The 23,640-nt window shown below is 40.5% G+C and overlaps 1 protein-coding gene across 2 annotated transcripts in view; it reads right to left on the bottom strand.

The window, feature by feature from the left end:
• Positions 1 to 23,640, bottom strand: part of fnbp1l (formin binding protein 1-like) — a 154,751-nt gene that overhangs the window by 69,399 nt on the left and 61,712 nt on the right. For both annotated transcript variants that reach the window (XM_041208280.1, XM_041208279.1), the window contains exon 2: positions 3,634 to 3,749. In XM_041208280.1, the coding sequence (XP_041064214.1) occupies positions 3,634 to 3,749 (116 nt within the window). The remainder of the gene's footprint in view (positions 1 to 3,633; positions 3,750 to 23,640) is intronic.

Below are 23,640 nucleotides of genomic sequence, written 5' to 3' on the forward strand. Positions count from 1 at the left end.
GTCTAGATTCCTCAGTTCCTGACTAATATTATTATAATTAGCCTTCTCCCTCACCTAGAGTCTCTGTTTACAGATTCAAGCAGTCTGGATGGAGGCTTTACAATTCTTCTACATCTTGTCCTTGTAATATTTGGAGGAGTGATAGGCTCAGTTGAACTGGGCAAACCTTGCTAATTCTAGGGTTGCAATGTAGGTTGTTTTTCTGGCACTTGGTCATCTTTGTTTAATTCTCTTTTCATGCTCCTTGGAGTTGAACTGCTCCTCGTCAACTCTCCGTCTAATCTGCTCAATGGTAACTGGCTTAGCTCATTCCTTTTGGAGAGATCATGTACCCTCTGCTCGTCCTTAATGTGAACCCAGTGTTTCTTTCTGCATGAGGTCTACCATGAACCTTGTGGGAGTTGAAGATGTTTCCCCCTGGTGTGTGGCTGTGTCACATCAATGGGTTCACCTTGTAGTTTGACTTTTTCTATGCCGTTGTTCTCTTTGGTGTGTCTCCTTGCCTCAAATGGAGGTGTGCTGCAGTCAGTTGATGGCAGCTTCCCTGTTCCAACATCGTCTGGCAAATGGGTGTACTGGTTGGCGGCTACAGCGTCTGTGCTGTGGTGTGTCAGGGTATTGTGACAGCAACGGTTGGAGCCTGAGGTTGGAGCTCATCTTGCTGCTGCTGGTGGTTCTCCTCTTGGTCGACTTCCAGTCAAAGAATCATGGTAAACATCTGGGTTGTTGGCTGATCTGACCAAAGAACTTCTGGCACCTGCAAAGAAAGTGGACAAACCGGCTCTGCGAAGAGTGAAGACAATTCAGAGCTGAAGTCCCACTCGAGTATCTTGCTGTTGGATCTCTTGGGAAATTGCAATTGTGTGTGACTGATGACAGGAGGTTGTTTTGACATCTTCAGCCATTTTAAGGTGGTTCAAGGCAACACATGCATCTCTACTCAGAAAAGGAAAAGACTGGTTACAGATGACGTACATGAATTCAAATATCTGCTCGCCGGCATGCCTTAATGATTCCAGAACCATGCCTATCATCAGAAGTTGGATTCTTCTGGGCTTATAGTGTGGTACATCTGCTGTTCATAGCCAGAGGCATCTCAGCCACAGTTCCTCATCCGAGACGACCGCAACACTGGCTCCTATATCCAATTTAAGTTGGTGAGGTGACCATTCACTGAGATGTCCACATTCCAGAATGAAAATCCAGGATCTTTTACCTCATCCAAGAAGCACAGTTGTCTCCCTCTCTGGTGTGGTACCTTAATCTCATGAATTGTCTTGCAAGGCTCTGTCCATTATTTTAGCTGTGTGTAGCTTTCCAAAGTGTGCCAGGCAGCTGCAATTAAAACACTGCTGAGATTGCTGGACATTGGTCACGCTGTGGGGTCACCTGGTTCCACAGTGCTGGCATGGTCACCCACTCTCTTGTGGTCAGCTAGGATATTGCTTCCCTTAGCCTAGAATTGCTCTGCTCCTTTGCTGTTTTGCTATCTGGGCGTGGGGTTGCTCTGTACCATGGCTTGCTATGCCCTTAAGATGGATCTGTGTTTTAAGCAGATTGGCCTTTTCAAGGGACAAATATTCCTTAGCCTGAAACATGTCTGAAAGGGCATCATCCTCCACTCCAACAACAATTCTCAATTCTGTCCCTTATTAGCTGATTTCAGGTCACTGTGTCACAGGCTTCAGCCAATTTGAACAGCTTGATGATTCTCCTGGCTGTTGTTGGACAAATTTCTTAAACTGCACTCTCTAGGATTTTGTTGTTTCACAAATTAAAATGTGTCAAATGATTTTTAAAACATCGTTGAATTTAGCTGAGAATTCACCGATTCCATGTCTAGCTATTATATTGCCGGCTATTGGACCCACTGAGCTTCTGAGTTTTTGTTTAGGCCTGAAGCCATCATACATCTAAGGAATCGCTTCTACAAGGTCCACTTTCATGCTTGGCCTGGGCCTTTGATGAGTCCAAACTGGTCTGGCAAAGTCAATTTCTGATCCATGGTCATTTAGAATTTTTTGTAGTTACAGCTTTAAATGCCTCAAGGGGATCCAAGATAGCGCTGCAGTATGCATCCCCCCCCGCCACCCCCATCCTCCCCCACTGGTCGGGTTTTGGTGGGTTCCACTGTGATGGCGGTCCCAACTTCTTGGTTTAAATTTTTTGCAACTATTCTCTTAATTGACTGTTCTGGGCCTTCCCTGCACCATCGATGGGTTTTTGGGTCTTTAAAAGTAGTTTCCTGGCTTTGGCTGGGCTTTTAAACCACTTTTTTTTTCAGGTTTGCAATGAGCTCAGCTGCCACTTGGTATCGCACCAACTTGGAACCAGGCTCATCGCAGTGCTTTAGAAAATGGGCTGCTCTGACTTCTGAAGACTGAAAACATTTTTTAAACTAGTTCTGGCTCAGAGCTTAATATTTTAGCTCACACCTGTTAGCTCCTTTGACTCTGGGTATTGAAGCTGGACCTCCACAAGGTCTGATGAAGAAGTCCTTTGCTGCACAGTGGAGCTTTATTTTCTGCTTGGAGCTTCTCTCAGGATCTCACTATCTTTTTGCTTCTGGTGTTTTCAGTCAGGTCAGAATGTTGCTCTTTTAATCCTCTAGACTTTGAATTTCTGCTCCAGCTTCTGAGGTTCTGAGTTTTCCCGATAGCTGCCATCATGTTGTAAGATGTTGTATGTTGTTCAGTAGGTCTCATGAAGAGGTTCTGAATCTTGTATGCTTTAACAATAAGTGCATTGGTAATACATAACTATGTACATATAAGCAGAGCATAGTCCAAGCTACTAGCTAACTCCATGCTGGCTTCTACACATGTCTCTGTGCAGACCTAGAGTACCCTCTGAACTCTGGCTCCTTATATCACATTGTGTGTGGTACCATACCCAGTCCCACACTAACCATTTCTATGCCAGATACCCTTATACCACAGGGGGCAGGAGGGCAGAGTCTATGGGCCGAAGTTGTTGAGCTTAATATCGATTCCAGAAGGCTGTAAAAAGTGCCTAATCAAAAGATGAGGTGCTGTTCCTCAAACTTGCATTGAGCTTCACTGGAACAGTGCAGCAGGCTGAAGAAGGAAGTGCCCATTTGGTGAATAAAAATGTCTTTTTTGCATCTGCACTTAGAACTGTACACTGTTAGCAAAATCAATCTTGTAACCATCATTCACATTTCTGCAGTTATAATAATCCTCCATTCTTACCAGCTACCAGTCTAAACAGCTCTGCAGACACAATCATGTGTTCCCATCTGCTTAACCTCAATGTCAAACTTGATCATTTTTCTTTCTTGGTTAAAGATGACATTTTCATAAGGAAGCATCATATCTAATGGATTTGCCATCTTTGTGCAACTAATGTTTATTATACACTTTGGGTTTGTACAGCTGCTCCAAGCCTATGAAATGTACTTTTGAAAAGATTTGATGCAAAATTGTACAAAGAAAGCACACACCATCAAATCTGACCCCATGGATCTAAAGAAAAAATTGTAAAAGCAAAGCTTGATTTTTGAAAATACTAAAACTACTGGCATCAAATGTCTATGAAGGCTACTTTAGCCATATATGCCAAAATATTTCTGAGGGTGACAAAATTGTTTGGTTTTGATGCGCACAGTCTTACCTTAACTGTTTTGCGTAGCTCTGTTCTATGTCTAGTCTCTCTTTCACAAATTTAGTATATCTTTCCAAGAAGTCAATTCCCCACTGTGTGTGTTTCTCTATATTGTCAAATTGATCCTGAAAGAAAGGAAAGGGTATTAGTTACTAAATGAACAAATTACAGTTATATATGCTCTTGGCTTTACCAAACATGAACTTTAAAAAAATCATGTGGTGAATCAAAGCAAAAATTCAGATTTTTTGAACAACCGGGAAAAAAAAATGTTCAAAGAAGCAACAAGTGCATATTTAACATTATTCAGACTTGTCACTAGCAAATTCAATATACATAGTATCTAAAATATACTACCTTCTGCTAAGTAGTAACAAATTTAACGCCACTTTTGCTCTAAGTAACAGAGGAATACAGAAGAATGAGAAAGGTAGCACTGCTGATATCAAATTTCTATGAAAACTTGTACAATATCATTATAGATTATAATGCACTAAAGCTTGTGCTAACCATTGACAATTTGCAAACATATGGAGGTCAATCAACAAGAACTCAAGGACAGTGGTCAGTTCTATACTGGTTTAAAATACATTTTTTTTTGTGAATATCATACATAGTAAAACAGACTTTTGACACAAAGAGTAACTCTTGATAATTCTGGCAAGCAAAATCTAAGGGGAAGATGGTGGCACAGTGATAATGGACTAGTGATCCAGAATCTCATGGGTTCAAATCCCACCATGGCAGCTGGAATTGAAAGTTAGTACCAGTAACAGAGACCATAAAACTATAAATGATTGTTGTAAAAAGCCCCTCTGGTTCATTAATGTTCTTTAGGGAAGGAAATCTGCCGTGCTTACCCAGTCTGACCTACATGGAACTCCAGGCCCACAGCATTGTGGTTGACTCCTAACTGCCTTCTGAAAGCCATTCAGTTCAAGGGCAATTGGGGATGGGCAACAGTGATGGCCACATCCCAAAGAATAAAAAAGAAAAATGTCTCAACAATAGAGACCATTACAAAGTCTGGGAGCTCTCCAACAAAACCACCATCAAGAATTTTTTTAAGTCATTAAAAAAGCTCTATTAATCAAACTTTTTTTTTCTTTTTAAAAAGCATTAGGGACTGAATAAAACCCAAAATAATAAGTCTCGCAATTAAGAGTTGATCAAATATAAATGCATCGCTCTAAAGGGTCTTTTTTGGCACAACCTTTGAGGGAGTTCTATTGGAAAAGGGCGGGGGGGGGGAGAAACTTACTTAAAAATTATATTTTACCATCACCATAAACATTATTTCTCTGAAGTACCACCAACATCAAGCCCACATTACAGTATTGACCAAAGGGATTGAATCAGAGATTTTAGCCAAGAAAATTATGTTAGTCTGCAAATGGGAGTCAGGGTTAGAAACTGAAAAAGCACAAGCACTGGAAAAGTTGCTATTTCAATTGTATCGATCCTAAAGCTAAAACAAAGCAAACTTTATTTTGATTCAAATTCAGCAACCAATTTTCAAAAGGAAAAATGTTTATTTCTTAGAGGAACAGTCCTATGTCCCTAGCATTGATTTCCTCCACAATGAAATCATATCCTGTACTAAGCAAAAGAAATGGGGTAATGTGGGCTACCCAATCTGAAAGGAGCCAAAGCCTTAGGCTGACAGGGCAGGCAGCACATACTCACAGCTCTGCTAAAGCCATAGAAGTAAGGCAGAGATTTTTTTAAAAAAACAAAGTAGTACTATGTATGGAGTAATCAGGAGCACATTTTAAGTTTAGACATTCCTGCCATACCAATCAATAAGGTGCACACACCATCTTTCTCCAAGATTACTTGATGAATATTGCACTTTTAGTTACTGGCACCAGAGAAGACTCAGTCATTTCAACTTCAGAAACCACAAAACACTGTTCACAGTGCCTGGGTTAGCTAATGTTTGTTCTTCACCTTTTTATTCCAGCTGGCAAGAGAGGGATGTATGCAAAAGGTAAATTCTGCTGGGTCAGTTAAAGATACAGAGCAATAGATCCACTTGTGACATTTTTCAGTCAGTGCCAACTGAATTTTCCAACATCCTTTGCAACTATTTATGTTTACTATAAGAGAAACAGACGGGCACGTAACTAAAATCTATAAATTTACTTCAATATGAACCACAAACATTAATTTTTTCCAAATGGCCGTTAAAAAAATGGCTTCGAACAGTTCTTACCAGTCACCCACCACCTGCCTACTGAAAATTTAAAAATTAACAGGGAAGATAGCTTCAAATGTGCAAACAAAAAAAAACTTTAAGAATACAAAGAAAGGCTTGCATTTATATAGCATCTTTCATAACTAACAGAGGTCCCAAAGTACTTTACAGTTAATGAAGTACTTAGGAAGTATAGTCACTGTTGTAGTGCAGGAAACATGGCAGCCAATTTGTGCACAGCAAGCCCCCACAAATAGCAATATGGTAATGGCCAGTCATCTGTTTTTTATTATGTTGACTGAGGGATAAATATTAGCTAGGGCACCAGGAATAACTCCCACAATAAAATCTCAAGCCAGCTTTCAGTAGAATGCATTCTATTTAGCACTAGAGATCCAAAAAGGAGACACCCCCCACACTCTTCCCTTCATCTGTCAGGCTGCGCATTAGACACCAGCCCCTCCCACCACCCATTAAATCTGAGCAGCAGCAGGATGAGGTTCCTAAGTGATTATTAATGGCCTAATTAAGGGTCTCAATTGGGCCACAGATGGGCATCCCACCCGATGCCTCCCCCACCGCTCAAAATCTGGGTTCGGGGGGCCGGAGGGCTGGCACAGCACCCTATTTTTACAGGTCCACCCGCCTGCTTTCTCTGGGGGAGATGGTGAGTCAAAATGTAAAACTCATTAGAAACACTTTGCTAGAAAATAATGCAACTATATTTAAGCTGAAGGTTATTAATTGTCCATTTGAACAAGTTTTAAGCTGGAATATTTAAAACGTCAAGCTCTAATATTGATCACATACAACAGCGCAATGTATGTTAGTGCTAATTGTTGCGTGGAAAAATTAGGGGTGGGTCAGGGCTTTGGCCATTAACATTTTTCCCCATTTAATTTTGAACACCGGAGTCTCAAGAATTTTTTTTTCAGTTGTGAAGGAAGCAATGAATTTAATTACTTCCTTTTTATACCACTAGGCAATGTAGTTGGACTTCAGTGGCTAATATGATCAGAGCGCTGCTGGAGAACAATTTACATTGAAATAATTTCTTTAGCTTTTCAGAAAAAATATTCAAAATATGTAGCTCACAAAATTACCTAGTTATTGTTATTATACTAGAATAAAAAAATCTTTTAATTCATCAAACCACAAAACAAAAGGCTTATCAAAAAATGTACTTTCTATAAGACTTTCAGGCAAAAGGTTCCGTGGCAAAATGCAGATCAGGAATCTTTGACTAGAAGACTGTCACCATAAAGGATAATTTTTTTTTTAAAGCACATCAGGGAGAAGCTGTTACCTTCAACATCAGTGATTTAGGGTCATTTGCCCCACTTTTCAAGGGTCATTTGCCCCACTTTTCAAGTGAGAAACTAATTACAGATTACACATTTAAACAGGAAACTGACAAATATTTTAAACAATAAATGGTCTAAAAATGAAAAAGTTTTCACACATACCACAGCATGGGTGTATACACCCAAAATGGCATTTGCAAAAGGAACACTGATAGCCTATTTGTGCACACATGCGCTTGGATTTAACATACTTCAGGTTCAAAGTAAGCATGGGTGAGGCCATACATCCAGACAGGGTCACACACAAATCAATCCAACCTCTCCAGGAAATTTTCGTTGTTTGGATCACTTTTTCTGGAGAGCTTTATTGAAGCTATTTAGTGATCTATTGATGGTGTGTTCTCTCATTGGTATTTAAATACCCTTTCCATTTATTAATATAGGGTTGTGTTGTGCATTTTGAATAAGTCGTGTTGTATATTTTGCAAGAAACGGCCTACACTTCTCAATATTTTCCCAGTTCTAGGTTGAGTCTGTTCTTCAGTTTAATAGTCCTTTCATCCCACACTTAGGAATGAGAGCAATAAGAAAGAGTTTAGACTTATATAGCAAGTTTTATGTCTTTGGAATGTCTCAACATGTCTCAGAGTCAATGAAGTATTTTTAAAGTTTAATCATTATTGCATTGTTGGAAAATGCAACCGCCAAATGCTCCTGTTCAGCTGCGCAAGTGCACAGTAGTCTGAAAGGTACCACGTAGGCTTGGATTTGGGACGAAGGTGTGTGCAGCTGCACAAAATAATTTAAATGGACTATGTACTAAAAGAAGTGAATCGCACAAGCAACACCACTTTAAAGGGAACATTGCAGATAACCAGTTCATTTGAAAGAAAAATGCTGGTGGTTGAGAGATAAATGTTAGCCAGGACACCAGAAAACTTCCCTGCTCTTCAAATAGCACCATATTATGCAAAACATACCTCTGACAGGAGAGCAGATGGGTCATCTAAAAAACAGCACTTTAAACAGTACAGCATTGCCTTGGTACAATCTCAAGTATCACTTCAGATCATGTGCTCTAAGCTCCAGTGTGGGTTTGGAATTGGGAACTTCTGACTCAGAGGTGATTGTTAGCACTAAGTAAATGTTGATCCTGTAAAATACCCTCCCGCTATGGTACACATTGGGGCTGGAAGCTATGAAAAACTCCTCAGGCTGTATGGGCCAGAGAATATTTGACATCAAATGTATATTGTAAATATAACTTGTAACTTTAAGAGTACTAAGGCACCTCAGAGTGCCACATGCAGTATTGAAAATGAAGTATCTCACTTTATGCAAAATCAAATTTGAACTGTAATATGTACTTTTCCAAGATTTTATGAATAAACTATATTTGAGAAAAATGTCAGTGTGAATTCTGTAAATTTATCTTAACTCTTTGCTTTACCATCTGTATCCATGTTATCTTATTCATTTAGAAAGAATGGGACAGTCCAACCCCAAAGCAATTTCTATCCCATGCTTTGGTCAGCCAGCAGGGGGCCACATTGATTAAGTCAGAAAGGAATCACAGGAAGTAAATGCAAAAATAGTATGTTCCAGAGCCCCTATACATGAAATTAAGTGATGGCCTTCAACATTTCTAGAGTTCGAGATAGATTTATGACATCCTCCCCGTAAGAAACTAGGAACACAGGAGGAGTAGGCCATTTGCCCTTCGAGCCTGCTCTGCCATTAAACTAAATCATGGCAGATCTTCTACCTCAATGCCATCTTCCCGCACCATCCCCGTATCCCTTGTTGTCATTGGCATCTAGGAATCTATTGATCTCAGGTCTTGGACATGTTCAATGACTGAGCTTTCACAGCCCTATGGGGTAGAGAATTCCAAAGATTCACACCCTCTGATTGAAGAAAATTCCTCCTCATCTTGGTCCTAAATGGCCTCTTATTTTTAGATAAACTAAAGCCAGCTTCTGTGGTTTTTCTATTGTACTGTTTAACTAGTGGCTTCCTTACAATGACCTAGTATTGTGTCCTCTAAGTGGCGTTTCATTATAACAGCTATGCCCAAGTTCCTTCAAGGAAGTATGCTAAGGATCAACTCGCTCACTTGTTTATCAAAGACCTGGTAGATGTTCTGAGTAGTGGAAATCTCTGATGACACCATCCTGTGCTAAGTAGTCATTTCCCTTCTTGCAAGCAGTGAAACCACTGCCGCTTGTGTTTCTTGTCTATCTCTATTCTATATAATGGCACAAACATTTTATTACAAACATCTGCCTCTCGTCTTGGCAATCACATTCTTGATGAGGTCAATAAGCATTGGAAAAGCCTTTGGAAAATAGAAATCCATGAGATAGCTCAGCCCTGTTTGTTTTTGTCTTAAACTATATCTGACAAATGATAGCCCACCACCTGGAACTCTTGGCATGCTGAAGTCTAAATTGGATTTAACTGTTATTGGAAATCTACAACTTCCTGTTAGTGACTCAACTAAATAACTTCATGTGTTCTTAGGTGCCATCGGTATCAAAGGCACAAAATATGTCTTTGTTACAGCTAACTTCTGCTAAACCCCACTATGATGTCACACACAGATTAATTGCCCTACTTGAGGCCAAGGGCTCATGTTGGGGTGCAATTCTACAGGCATGTTATCCTCAGGACTTCTCCATGTATCTGCCTAGACAATCCAGCTTAGTTTAGGGACAACACTGCTAAGCCCAATAATGTGGGAGATGATAGCCCAGTGGTAATATCACTAGCCTAGTAATCCTGGGGCCCAGCCCAATGATCTGGGGTCATGGCAGATGGTGGAATTTAAATTCAATTGATAAATCTAGAATTATAGTCTCAGTAATGGTGACCATGAAACTATTATCGATTGTTGTAAAAACCCATCTGGTTCTCTAATGTCCTTTAGTGCCATCCTTACCTGGCCTGGCCTACATGTGACTCCAGACCAACAGCGATGTGGTTGACTCTTAACTGCCCTCTGAAATGGCCTAGCAAGCCACTCAGTTCAAGGGCAATTAGGGATGGGCAACAAATGCTGGCCTTGCTGGTAATGCCCACATCCCATGAAAGAATAAAAAAAATAAGCCATGCAACTAACCTTTCCACCTTTCCTAGAAGATGCTGGAGAAGAGATACTTGACAGATTGAACAGTGACTGAACTATCATTTTATCATTTTAAACTAGAATTTGATCTTTCAGAATTAAAATGGTTTTGCTTTTTGGATGCAATAAATGGAAGGTGCTTTATACACTAAACATTTTTCCTACAGATTTTTCTGAAGCATTTTGCTCTGCACTCCAGATAAAACACAATTGTTCTCTATTACCAGTGACGCACTACTGTGTATTGCTCCAACCTTGAGGCAAGCTGTAACAATTTCTTAACCTTCTTCCAGTTAAGTTCCATAAACAGTAATATCTCCATACTAGAGGCATGCTGTAATGAACTATGCAATAAACGTACAGTACATTTAGCTGGTTGTACTGGACAGTTACTGGAATATAATTTTACATCGTAATCCCATCCATAACTGTCAGCTTCATCACCACAGTACAACAAATATCCATGGTTACCACCCTCAAAAGTATAATAGAAAATGCAGAGCACCAATGAAAGTTATGTATAAAGGTTTAAAACGCCTAACAGTACATTCAATTTAGAACTACTTCACACAGTTGTTTCCCCAAAGTATGAATAGCAAAGAGTGGAAAGGTGAAAACCACTGCTTTAAAACACTTATCCAAAAATGGATAAGAGCCATAGGGGAAATTAATATTCAGTTCCCCAAGCTATATGAAACAAAAGAACTTTACAACACGAGTGAGTGAAATACCAAGACATGCTGAAAAGATTTTTCTCTTCCTCATATTTAGCCAAAAGGTGTTTTACAGGTTCCCTTTCATGTTTATGTAGTGGTGGGTAAAATATGTAAAAACACTTACAGAAATTCCTTTTTCACAACAGCAAGTGTTCATTTCTGCTTTAATCTATTACACAGGTTCCAAGGCAAATGCAAAACTTGGGATCATTTAATTTTCCAAATAAATTCAACCAAATGTTAATCAACTTTCAAAACAAATCCAATTTAGATCTAGGAAAAAATTAAAATTGTAACTAATTTTCAGGACTGGTACTTATTTCTATTTAATGAGAAGCAAATGTACTGATGCAATCTGTATCATGAAAGGAAATTTAATGCAGAGAAGTGTGAAGTGATGCATTTTAGGAAAGAATCAGAGGCAATAGAAACCAAATGGAACAATTTTGAAAGATACTGCAAGAACAGGGGGACCTGGCAATTCAAACAAATCTCTGAAGGTGGCAGGGCAAGTTAATAAGGCTATTCAAAAAGTATGCTGGATTCTTGGCTTTATGCAGCCATAGAATACAAAAAAGCTGAGAAGGAATGCTAACCTTTATGGGCCTCAGGTGGAGCAGTGTGTCGAATTCTGGATGTCAAGGCCTTAGAGGGACCACCAGGGAGATTTACTAGAATGGCACAAGCAATGAGAAACTTTAGGTATGTGGACAGATTAGAGAAACTGGGACTGTTCTCCTGAGAAGATTAAGGGGTCACCAAATAGAACTGTGCAAGGTTATTAAGAGTTTAGTTACAGTAAACAGGGAGAAACTGTTTCCACCGGCAAGGAGGGTCATACCAGAGAACACAGGTTTAATGCAATCCATAAAAATAAGCAGAGTGGAGAGCTATGGGGAAAGAATTAGAGAGTGGTTGTGATCTGGGGAAAGGACGAAAATGCAGATTCAACAGAAATTTTCAAAAGGTAACTGAATGGCTACTTCAGAAGTAAAACATGCAGGGCCATGGGAAGTGAGACTAACTAGATAACTATGAAAGAACTCGTGCAGACAGGATGGGTCAAATGGCCTCAATCTGTGTTCCATATTTCTACAAGATCTGGTAGCTTCAAGCTTCAGAGATTTACAAAATTAGCCAAAGGCATCAACAACCATGCAGCTACAGTACATAAGTCATGGAAGAGCACATGGACGCTGAAACAATACCATAACAAGAGATGTGTGGAGGGCAGCCACAGGAGCTCAGAGAATAGCCAATGCACTGTATGTATGCAACTCAAGGTGTCACTGTGGAATTTCACAGGTTTCCTTTGCAAGTTGAAATGCAAAGTTATTCACCTAAAGCCAAATTTCTACTCTTATTCTCTATTGTTGGTTCTGCTGGGAGACAAATGGACACGCATTCCACTGAGACACTAGGTAGACAATCACCTCCCAGGTGTTCTACATTATGCAGCAGTGCGTTGCACCCAGATGTTGTTGATTACCAACACAAATTTCTTGCTTGGTCACTGCAACACGTTTTTTTGTAATTGTTCCCAATTCCAATCATTGAATATCTTTTATATATTTAATGCATTCCCCAATGCATCCACTCCCATAATTTTAAGCCAAAAGGGTACAGTTGTGGGTACTGGGATGGTACTATTTTCTCGCTTGTCAAGAGGGACCCCATTCAAGAAACAGCAAGCATTAACAACTGAAAGCCAACTTCAGTGTAGGTTTTATACCCATCTGTACCCAAATACTCAAACAGCTTCAAGTTCCAGTAAGAAGCACCAGGTGGCACATGCAAAATACTTTTTCAGATATGTTGTTTCAGTAATATCACATTACACAGCAATTGTTTAAGAGCCCTGATTAAGGTGTCAAATATTTTTTATTTATATATATATATATATATATATATATACACACACACACACACACTCAACCATTACAAAAAAAACTTCTATCAAGCAGATTGGTTATAAAGGACACAAACACATTGGCTGTTTGGTGGCCTCACTTTCCACTCCAACATCTGGCTGAATGGAAATGACTCAGCTGATCCGCCCTCATACTGACCAAGCACAAACTTGGGAGGGGACAATTACAGAAACTGTGTCTTAGTGATTCAGTACAAAAAACAGCAAACTAAACAAAGACAGCCTGTTAACAGTGACTGCAAATATTACTTATTAACCTGCAGTGATATTGAAAGGTATTTCACTGGTCATTTCATTCCTAATAGTTACTGAGTGCTCTTGATCTCGAAATTCTTTAGAAACCACCAGTGGAGTGTACAAAAATCCAATTTTCTGCAACAAAATACAATAATTTTAATAGTTGAATATGTACTCATGTCATTAAGTACAGCTGATCCTATTCAATGGTACAATTTGCTACACTACACGTGGAGAATTGTTCTGGTTATATAATGGCGAGTAGCAACATAGAGCATAACATATTGCAGGTCTGGAAACTACTTTCAGTTCCATTTATCCATTGCAGAAGAATGATCAAGTTTACCATACGACTCAAGTCAGATTGATTGTGATCAATGTAAGATAGCCTCCCCATTTCTCGAACAAATCTTAGACAGTCAGCTCTTTAAACATCCTAGGCTTGAATTTGCACCCAAAAAATACTTGGAATATTTTAGACACCTGTAGGTCCCAAATAGCCCAAAGTTTTCAATGCTCCTTCAACTGTTCATGCACAAATTATTTGAGTCCTATTACATTGGGAAGTAAACAGGAATGCAAGTCATCAGCAGCTAAATCCATGGAACTGCTCTCAAGATGGGCAGGTTTTAACATGTAATGTAAACATGCCTAACCACTCACCAAAATTCTAGACTGCAAAATTAACTGGTTATCTTTAGAAATCTCATCAGTGCTATCTTCAAACTTTAAATTTGCATAGCCAAGCACAGTGATCCATTCAACAAATTACCAGCATAAAGTCTTCAACAACCACTACTAAAAGTACATTAAGAGTAAGAGGATAACTAGGGAAAGAGTAGGGCCCATTAAAGACCATAGTGGTAATTTGTGTGTGAAACCCGAAGATGTAGGTAGGGTTCTAAATGAGTACTTTGTGTCAGTGTTCACAAGTGAGAGGGACAAGGTGGGTATGGAAATCAGGCAGACAGACTGTGATATAATTAAAGAAGTTAGCATAGAAAGGGAGGAGGTCCTAAGTGGTCTGGCAGGCTTAAAAGTAGATAAATCTCCAGGCCCAGATGAAATGTATCCCAGGCTGCTGAGTGAGGCAAGGGAGAAGATAGCAGGGGTGCTGGCAATAATTTTCAATGTCTCTCTGGCCACAGAAGAGGTGCCAGAGGGCTGGAGGGCAGCCAATGTGGTGCTGTTATTCAAGAAGGGAGAAAGTGATAAACCAGGGAACTACAGGCCAGTCAGTCTAACCTCAGTGGTGGGGAAACTATTGGAAGCAATTAATCTACACTTGGAGGGGCAGGGACCAAGGACTGTCAGCATGGTTTTGTTGAGGGGAGGTCACGTCGAACCAACTTGATTGAATTTTTTGTAGAGGTGACCAGGTGTGTAGATGAGGGCAATGCATTTGATGTAGACTACTTGGACTTCAGCAAGGTTTTTGATAAGGTCCCACATGGGAGACTGATAATGAAGGTAAGAGCCCATAGGATCCAAGGCAATTTGGCAAACTGGATCCAGAATTGGCTGAGTGGCAGGAAGCAGAGGGTGATGGTCGAGGGGCATTTTTGTGACTGGATGCCTGTGTCCAGTGGGGTTCCACAGGGATCGATGTTGGGTCCCTTGTAGGAGGGTTGATCAGTAAGTTCGCAGATGACACGAAAATTAGTGGGTGGTAAATAGTGAGGAGGATAGCTCAGATTACAGGAGGATATAGATGGGCTGGGCTGGTCAGATCAGTGGCAAATGGAACTTAATCCAGATAAGTGTGAGGTGATGCACTTGGGCAGGACAAAAGGCAAGGTAGGAAGGTAGGGTAGGAATGAATGGTAGGGCCCTGGGAAGTACCGAGGATCAGAGGGGCCGTGGTGTGCATGTCCACCGGTACCTTAAGGTAGCAGGACAGATAGATAAGGTGGTTAAAAAGGCAAATGGGATACTTGACTTTATTAGCCGAGGCATAGAATATAAGAAGAGGGAGGTTATGCTGGAATGGTATAAAACGCTGGTTAGGTCACAGTTAGAATATTGCGTGCAGTTCTGGAATCTGCATTATAGGAAGGATATGATTGCACTGGAGAGAGTGCAGAGGAGATTTATGAGGATGTTGCCCGGGCTGGAGAGTTTTAGTTATGAGGAGAGATTGGATAGACTGGGGTTATTTTCGCTGCAGCACAGGAGATTGAGGGGGCACATGATTGAGGGGCATAAAATTATGAGGGGCACAGAAAGGGTAGACAGGAAGGAGCTTTTCCCCTTGGTGGAGGGATCAATAGCCAGGGGCATAGATTTAAGGTAAGGGACAGGAGGTTTAGAGGGGATGTGAGGAATAATTTTTTCACCCAGAGGGTGGTGAGAATTGGAACTCACTGCCTGACAGGATGGTAGAGGCAGGAACCCTCATAACATTTAAGAAGTATTTGGATGCACACTTGCGATGCCATGGCATACAAGGCTATGGGCCTAATGCTGGAAAATGGGATTAGCGTAGTTAGGTACTTGGAAAAACTCAGCAGGTCTGGCAGCATCGGCGGAGAAGAAAAGAGTTGACGTTTCGAGTCCTCATGACCCTTCGACAGGGTCATGAGGACTCGAAACGTCAACTCTTTTCTTCTCCGCCGATGCTGCCAGACCTGCTGAGTTTTTCCAGGTAATTCTCTTTTTGTTTTGGATTTCCAGCATCCGCAGTTTTTTTGTTTTTATCTCTGTAGTTAGGTACTTGTTTGACCGGTGCAGACTCGATGGGCCGAAGGGCCTTTTTCTATGCTGTAGACCTCTATGACTCTATGGAAATCAAAACAGAAAATAAACACAGCACCAATGAAACTACTTGCATTTATTCAATAGGAAAACATTCACTGTGCTTTGCACAGAGATGTAATGAAAAACACCTCAATCACTGGGTCAGTTTCTTCAGTTATCTATCTATATCATCCAAAATCCAGCTGTCCAGAAAACCAGAATGGTCTGAAACTCAGGCATTTTCCCCTCGCGAGATCTGTGCGCTGTCCCAGAACAAAGTAAGCACAAGAATGAAGAGGTCATTCTTGGACTGATCACAGAGGACAAAATCAGCAAGAGTTGTGCATGCACAGGGCCAGAATCCATTGCAACCCTCCCTATTCTCCATCATAAAAGCTGCCTGTGGTGTAGAGTCAGGGATTCTCTCTGTTAAGGGTCTGGAGCCCCGGGGAACTCTGAGTCAGAGCGATAGAGCTGCAATACATGCTCTGTGCACTGATTTCCAATATATTAGCAGACTTTTTCAGTAACGTTTGTAAACAACATCCTGTAAACTGAGTTGGGTCCGTTAATTCCTTCCAACCAAACTGGGAACTCTTACTGTATTTATTTTCACTAAGTCCCAGTGAAAGGATCACTGGAGCCAGGGTGAGAAGTGCTGAGCAGCAGCGAGCACCCAGCATTGCTACTTTAATGAATTCATGGACATGTTGCAGTCCTGCATTCTTTTAGATAAAGTTACATGACAACAGAAAACGTACGTCTGCCCCTTTAATCTAATGGCATGTAATCCAAAATCTGAGTGTCCCAAGGGTGCCGGATTTTGGACATTGGATCTGTAGTATCAAGTGGGTAGATTTTTGTCTTCACTACTTTGGACAGTATTCTGGTGAAGCAAATTATCCACCTGTTATAGGACCAGTCACTGAAATCAGTGGAATTAAAAATCAGGCAACTGGGCAAGGTGTTCAACCAGATTACCACCCAGGCAGCAAAAATAAAAATTACCCTACATTTTATAATTAGGACTTGTACAGCCAACCTCCACCTCTGGGGCCTCAGTACAAATTCCTTAGGCAATTGTAGAAAAACACAAACAGTGCTGCACATTACTGAGGAGTAACCCCCTCCACAGACTCAGTGGCGGACTAATCACCTTAAACTCAGCAACTAAGGAGGCTATTACTTGGCTTTGGAAATTGGCATTTACTAAATAAATAAATACAGCTGTTCCCTTAAATTTTCCCTAATTCATTACAAAATCCAGTCTAACTAAGCTTTCAGCCTGGCAACTGTATTCTTAATAAGATATAGAATCTCAAATTAAGTGCTTCACATTCAACAATTAAAAACTCAATAATTTCCTACATAGCAAGTTTAAGACTACATCAAGTGAGTGTTCAGGATTTGGTTTGAACCATTCAAAAACATAGGTGTCCAAAGATGTTAAAAGGCCTCAATTGAGCACAAAAATGCCTAGCGGAACAGCAAAAAGATTTTAAAAGACAATGGGTGTTAGAAGGAATTAAGAAACTATAATGAAGATTGAAGTGGATGGTTTCACATTGGAACAAGTAGATATGTTTGTCCAGTTAGGACAAATTGTAACAGAAGATGCTAGATGCAATGCCAAAGTTAAAAAGGTAGAGACAGCCAGAAATAATTTCATGAAGATGAAGTATGAGTTAACAAGTAAACTAAAGCTTGTTACAAGAAAAAAATCATAAAAGATGGCTACACTCTATCCACTTTCCTGTAAACTTCTGAAACTTGGACAATAAGTAAAGATTTGTGGAAGAAAATAGAGACCTTTGAAATGTGGATGCTATGACATGCGCTTAAAATTCCAGATACAGACCATAAGACAAATGAAGAGGTGCTTGAAATTGCAAGAGCAAAAAGAACTCTATAAAGTGACATACAAAAAAAAAACAATATTAGTATTTCAGCCATTTGATCAGAGCTAAAAGATTAGAGAGATCTTTCCTAAAGGGCAAAGTGGAGGGCAGCAGAAAGAAGGATCGACCTAAGCGTAGTTGGATGACAGATTCACAGAGCGGTTGCAGGCGAGCTGCAGTGGGCGTGGGAAGTTGATGCCAAAACAGAAAAATGTGACATACCATGACAGCAGATCTCCCGGTAGGAGTAGCTACAAGCAGTGCTACCACTAAATACTAAATTGAACCTGATAATAGTTCAGAATAATAGCACAGGTTCATTTCCCATTCCGGCTGAGGTAGACTTGGGACCTGCCTCCCCAACTTGCTCCTGAGTGAGGAAGACAAAGGTAAATCGCCACTGACAAAAACTGCCAAGAAAAATGGCTCAGGATGAAGCATCAGCTGGTGTTGGGAAACAAACTAATGTTTTCTAAAATGGAATCGTAGTAATGATGATAATACATTCTCTCTCATGTATAGTAACAAAAATAGTAGGTGCATGACGCAGCCTTCCACTCAAGTAAGTCACTTCAGGCATGCACTCACTTTCAAACTTCAAATTTTGAAGCAGATTAATTTCTGGTGGATCAGTTTGATGCTACGCCCAGCTACTGTTACAAACCACAGCATGTCTGGCACGCAACCATTATACAAGCAGAATTTGTTTCGGATTCGAGTCACAGCAGACCCTGTCCACATAAGGCTTTTAAAAATAATGGTACTTAAAATATACATTACAATTATATTCAATGTATAGCTTGTAGAAAAAAAAGTTCTGAAAATCAATTTATATCCAAGTATTAAGGCAAATAAAAATGCCCAAAATTTCTTTCCTTTGTAGGGGAATGAAACAATAACCCAAATTATGCGCATGCGTTGTTTTTTTTTGGGGGGGGGGGGGAGGAGGGAGAAGAGAGAGTGGCAAAAGAGAACAATTATACCCATACCATAACTCGTCACAAGGAGGTACGGGGAAGGTCTCAGATTTCTCCCCCTTTTTAATTGTAGTCTGTGGGCAGCTAGGCCATTAATAAAATTAGATCCATCACAATTATTTCAACTATTTTGAGCTAACATCTGCCCCTTAAGATATATTTGGTCAGAAGCCAAGGGACAAAATAATATAAAAGATTCCATCTACAAAGCAGGAGAACAATAACACCGCTATCCAGTAGATTCCAGCTCTGCTGGCTTGGTCTACTGCCAACACAAAGTTTCCACAAAAATCTGGAACAGGACTGTTGCCACTCACTCAACATATTCAACTGAGCTGATTTACAGGCTTCCTTTAAAAGTCCTCTATGACTCAACCATTGCCAGTGTTCCATGCAGATTTAGAATGTTGACAGAAATAAGATTGGCAATACAGTCTTGACTACAGAATGAAGTTTTTAATGGGTCAATTCAGAATTAATTCACCTGCTTTTAGATTCCTTACCGGGGTCGTAAATAAAAATCAATTTTCATAATGTAAAACAGCTAAACCAGCTAAAATATAATTAAATACAATATTTAAAATATTTTTATGTAGTTATTCTCCAAGTGTCCATTCACTATTTACAGCATTGGACAAACACTAAATGTTTGGTTAAAGAGAAGTCAGGTGCAAAAAAGCTGTTTCACTATTAACTGGTGCCAGCAAATTGAACAGGAACCATTATCCTCCATCACCAAAATATTTGTTCATATGCCTTTGAAATTTGATGAAATAATTGCATAAGGACAATGGGATAGGCAAAATAAACAGACTGCACCTTTTAGGTAACAAGATAAACCTAATTGTTAAAGACAAATTACTGTCACAGCATTTCACCACAATGAATATTTGTATAACAATTCATCGGAGAAGATCACATTATGACACCTTATTTTATTAACTTACTGTCACCACTAACATAAGCTGACATTTCAATGTCCACTTAGAACAACCTGTGCGATGAATTATCTTCTGAGCTTTCTATTCCAGCCTCCAAAATTTGGATGGTCCATGGTCAATTATAATCTCAAATTCAGCATTAGAAATTTATTTAGAGAATTAGTATCAAAAAAATAACATACTCCAAGAACTGTTAAAACAAGTTACAGACTTTAATATATCTGATATGCCACTGCTATAATGCATTTCAACATGAACAAGTTTGTTTTAATCTTCTTTAAAAACATAATTGAGGATCATATTAAATCTCATATCATGCAAGAATGGGTCAGGGTGGGATTAAATTAATAAACTTGTAAAATCTGGCCCCAGTGTGTTCCCTTCCATTTTAACCATGGCAGGTTTAAGGGATCAAATAACCAGTCCTGGAGATATAACTGTAACATTCAAATGAGTCTCCATTCCCATTACCCTGGCAGTGAGCTCAATTTGATACCTCTTGCATAGTATCCAAAGCTCAGGAAACTGACAACTAAAGGAAGGTGGGAGCAACTGGATCCAGTCAGTAAGTGCTTTTTTATGCTACTGTTTATGGCCCAGAGGCAGAAGTGCTTATCCCCAACCCCTCAAGCAAAGCTTCAGCTCTGGTCAGCTCACCTGCGAAAGTTGGTCCAACACACCCTAATAATGTTTTCAGATTGCCAAGAACCATCCCCAGCACTCCCTGGCTGTGACTTTCTACTGCTGGCTTTCCTGCCGAGCAAGCCAGCCAGCTTCTCAATCTGGCCAGCTATAGGACAGATAACAGGGTTTAAAGGAAACAAGGTAGATGTCCTAAACAAAAATAAAAATAAAAATACCTGGAAAAACTCAGCAGGTCTGGCAGCATCTGCGGAGAGGAAAACAGTTAACGTTTCAAGTCCGTATGACTCTTCAATAGAGCTAAGTAAAAATAGAAGAGAGGTGACATATAAGCTGGTGGGGGGGTGGGGTGCGTGTGCATGTGCGTGTGCGTGTGTGTGTGGAGAAGTAGAGCTGGATAGAGGGCCAGTGATAGGTGGAGATAGCCAAAAGATGTCATAGACAAAAGGACAAAAAGGTGTTGAAGGTGGTGATATTATCTAAGGAATCTGCTAATTAAGGGTAGAAAGCAGGACAAGCAAGGTACAGATAGCCCTAGAGGGGGTGGGGTGAAGGGAAGGGATCGAAATAGGCTAAAAGGTAGAGATAAAACAATGGATGGAAATACATTTAAAAATAATGGCAATAGGTGGGGAAAAGAAAAATCTATATAAATTATTGGAAAAAGAAAAGGGGGGGAAATGTCAGAAAGGGGGTGGGGAGGAGGAGAGAGTTCATAACCTAAAATTGTTGAACTGTTGAACAGTCCGGAAGGCTGTAAAGTGCCTAGTCGGAAGATGAGGTGCTGTTCCTCCAGTTTGCATTGAGCTTCACTGGAACATTGCAGCAGGCCAAGGACAGACACGTGGGCATGACAGCAGGGTGGAGTGTCGAAATGGCAAGCGACAGGGAGGCCTGGGTCATGCTTGCAGACAGACAAAAGGTGTTCTGCAAAGTGGTCACTCAGTCTGCGTTTGGTCTCTCCAATGTAGAGGAAACTGCCTTGGGAGCAATGAATGCAGTAGACTAAATTGAGGGAAGTGCAAGTGAAATGCTGCTTCACTTGAAAGGAGTGTTTGGGCCCTTGGACAGTGAGGAGAGGGGAAGTAAAGGGGCAGGTGTTACACCTTCTGCGGTTGCATGGGAAGGTGCCGTGGGAGGGGGTTGAGGCGTACGGCATGATGGAGGAGTGGACCAGGGTGTCCTGGAGGGAACAATCCCTGCGGAATGCCGCCAGGAGGGGTGAAGGGAAGATGTGTTTGGTGGTGGCATCATGCTGGAGTTGGCGGAAATGGCGGAGGATGATCCTTTGAATGCGGAGGCTGGCAGGGTGATAAGTGAGGACAAGGGGGACCCTATCATGTTTCTGGGAGGGAGAGGAAGGTGTGAGGGCAGACGCGCGGAAGATGGGCTGGACACGGTTGAGGGCCCTGTCAACCACCGTGGGTGGAAAACCTCGGTTAAGGAAGAAAGGAAGGTAGATGTCCTGCTGTAGAATTCCAGCATTTCCAGGTCCACCCCCAGCAAACACAGTAACTCCACCACACCACCATGCCCCACAACCCGAGCAAATATCAGGCCATTATGCCTATGGCTATTTGAAAGGTAAGATAGGGTCAAGGGGGTTGAAGTAATGTGGATTAAAGAGGAATTAAAACAGCAGCTCCCATTATGATAACTCTAATCATTCAGCTGATAAACTATTTGAAATATAGAAAAATATTTCCATAGTTCCCAGATTATGAATAATGTTAATTGTTTGAGAACCGCTACAAACAACTTGCTTGAGCGGCTTCAATGTTTTATGTAATAGCAGAGATACCTGAATGTTATTCTGATTTTTACAATGGCATTTTATAATAAGCTGTTTAGGCCATATTGTGAACTTTGTGCTCTACCAGACTAAGACAGCAGACATTTTGGTCCAAATTGCAGGCAGATAGCAGAACACAAAAAGGGGAAGGGAAGTGGATGTACAATTTGGCTTTAATACTATTGGGAGAATTGTCTAAGCAGGCAAAGGGATGACAGTGTCCAGGACGTGCGTGAGAACTTCCAGCATCTGAGAATGCTGTGTTGGTGTGGACAGGATGGTCTTGTGGTGTGGTTGTACAGGTGTTTGTGGTTGCAGAATGAGAGAGCTTTCAAGAGATGAACTGATGGGTGTGGGAGCATTAGGGAGGTGGATCTGGTTGGTGGGGACAGTGGGAAAAGGGGTTCCATGGTATTGCAGAGGAAAGGTATAACTACATTCACAGCTATCACTAGGAAATTAAAATTTAAACAACATTCCATTGCAATACTCAGAGTATGGTAGACTGTCAAATGTGGCATTATTTGGATGAGATGTAAAACAGAGTCTGTTTACCTGTTCTAGTGCTTCAGGTGGAGATTATTGAACTATGTGAAGGACAACCAGTGATTAATGCCTTTTACTGGCCAACATTCTTCTCTCAACCAATCGAATAACAAGCCAAAAAATGCATTTACAAATCATTTGTCTCTGTTGCTTGCAAGATACTGCTTTTCTCAAAATAGTTACTACACTGACCCAAGTAACAAAAATGATTGCACAATGTAAATGCATGTTAAGCACTTTGGGATCTTTTCGAAAGACACAAGGCAGAACACAAATGCAAGTTCCTTTTAAAATGGTCTGCAAACAAGAAAGAAATAGACTTTCCAAGTCCATCATCAACGTTTCTGCAGGTGATGCTAGTGTTCATTCTCCTCGATAGAAAGTGCTAAAACATACAAAAGCCACTAAGTAATAACATTTTTATTGATCATTTATTGCGAGGGGAACAAAATACAAAAGTAGGAAGGTTATACTACAGTTATACAGGGCATTAGTGAGACCACATCTGGAGTACTGTGTACAGTATTGGTCTCTTTATTAAAGGATAGATGTAAATGTGTTGGAAGTTCAGAGAAGGTTTACTACACTAATACCTGGAATGAGAGAGTTATCTGATGAGGATAAGCATGTATCCACTGGAGTTTAGAAGAGTAAGTGGCAACTTGATTGAAACCTATAAGATCATGAGGGGTGGCAACAGGTTGGATGTGGAAAAGATGTTTCCTCTTGTGGGAGAATCTAGAACTAGGGGCCATTGTTTAAAAGGCAGAGATGAGAATTTTCTTCTCTGATGGTCGTAAGTCTTTTGAATACTTCCTCAAAAGGTGGTGAAAGCAGAGTCTGAATATTTTTAAGGCAGAGGTAGCTAGATTTTTGATAAGCTAGGGGGTGAAAGGTTATCAGGGGTAGGCAGGAATATGAAGTTAAGGTTACAATCAGATCAGCCATGATCTTATTGAATGGCGCAACAGGC

Source organism: Carcharodon carcharias, chromosome 16 (assembly GCF_017639515.1).
Source record: "Carcharodon carcharias isolate sCarCar2 chromosome 16, sCarCar2.pri, whole genome shotgun sequence".
Classification (NCBI taxonomy): Eukaryota; Metazoa; Chordata; class Chondrichthyes; order Lamniformes; family Lamnidae; genus Carcharodon; species Carcharodon carcharias.